The sequence below is a fragment of the Egretta garzetta genome, unplaced genomic scaffold (genome assembly GCF_000687185.1).
Source record: "Egretta garzetta isolate BGI_Z169 unplaced genomic scaffold, ASM68718v1 scaffold372, whole genome shotgun sequence".
Taxonomy (NCBI): domain Eukaryota; kingdom Metazoa; phylum Chordata; class Aves; order Pelecaniformes; family Ardeidae; genus Egretta; species Egretta garzetta.
The window spans coordinates 326,777-327,556 of record NW_009258889.1 but is presented as its reverse complement, the minus strand read 5'-3'; the positions used below and the strand labels follow the sequence as shown (position 1 = coordinate 327,556).

Here is a 780-nt window from a genome sequence, read left to right as displayed (position 1 = left end):
CCCCCTGCCAAGCCCCCCCCCGCCCCGGGAGGCAGCAGCACCGCTCCTCGCCCAGCGTCTCCATCCAGGTTCTGCTTCACCCCCAGGTCTCCCCTGGGATTTCCACCATGGTGAACCTCCAGTTCAGCCATCTCAGGAAACCCAACCGGCTGCCAAGCGCCGCCTCCTCGCCCCACTCCCCTCCGCAGCGGGGCCACCCCGTCACAGGCCACCCTGCTCCCGGGGCGTGGGGTGCCGTCACACGCAGCCAGCCCGCTGCGGGACACCGGGTTTGCGACGCACGCCCACTCCCACCCAGGAAACCTCCCCAGGAGAGACCTCCACCGCTGAATTAACATATGCAAATACCCCCGATCTCTCTTACAGCCCTGTCCTGCCAGAGAAGCAACACCGAAAACCTCCACATGCAGGTCCAGCATCTGCATCCCACATCGCCGCGGCCCCGGTGACGTCCCGCTCACCTTGCTGAGCTTCTCCCCGTCCGTGTGTGGGATGAGGGTTTTCAGAGACTGGAAGCCAGCATTGATGCTCTGCATCCGCCGTCTCTCGTTGCTGTTCGCGATTTCCCTGCGTATCCGCCGCTCCTGGTCCCGCTGGGTCTCCGGAGTCAACGGGATGTTAGCCAAGCTGCGAGAGAGGTACGGGGTTAGGGAGGAGGGGCCTGCCCCCCCGCCACCGGTTCGCCCCTGCCGTGTTCCCCCTCGCTTTGCAATGACGATGCCAACCCGCCAAAGGGACAGGAAACACGGAGGGGACGATGGCTGAGGCGCCAGCAAGCAC

General features: G+C 65.5%; 1 protein-coding gene across 1 annotated transcript in view; it reads right to left on the bottom strand.

Moving 5' to 3' along the window:
- The window catches only part of TFAP4 (transcription factor AP-4), a 10,066-nt gene that overhangs the window by 8,624 nt on the left and 662 nt on the right, over nucleotides 1–780 (bottom strand). Inside the window, exon 2 of the mRNA XM_035889688.1 lies at nucleotides 460–627. Within this exon, the coding sequence (XP_035745581.1) occupies nucleotides 460–627 (168 nt within the window). The remainder of the gene's footprint in view (nucleotides 1–459; nucleotides 628–780) is intronic.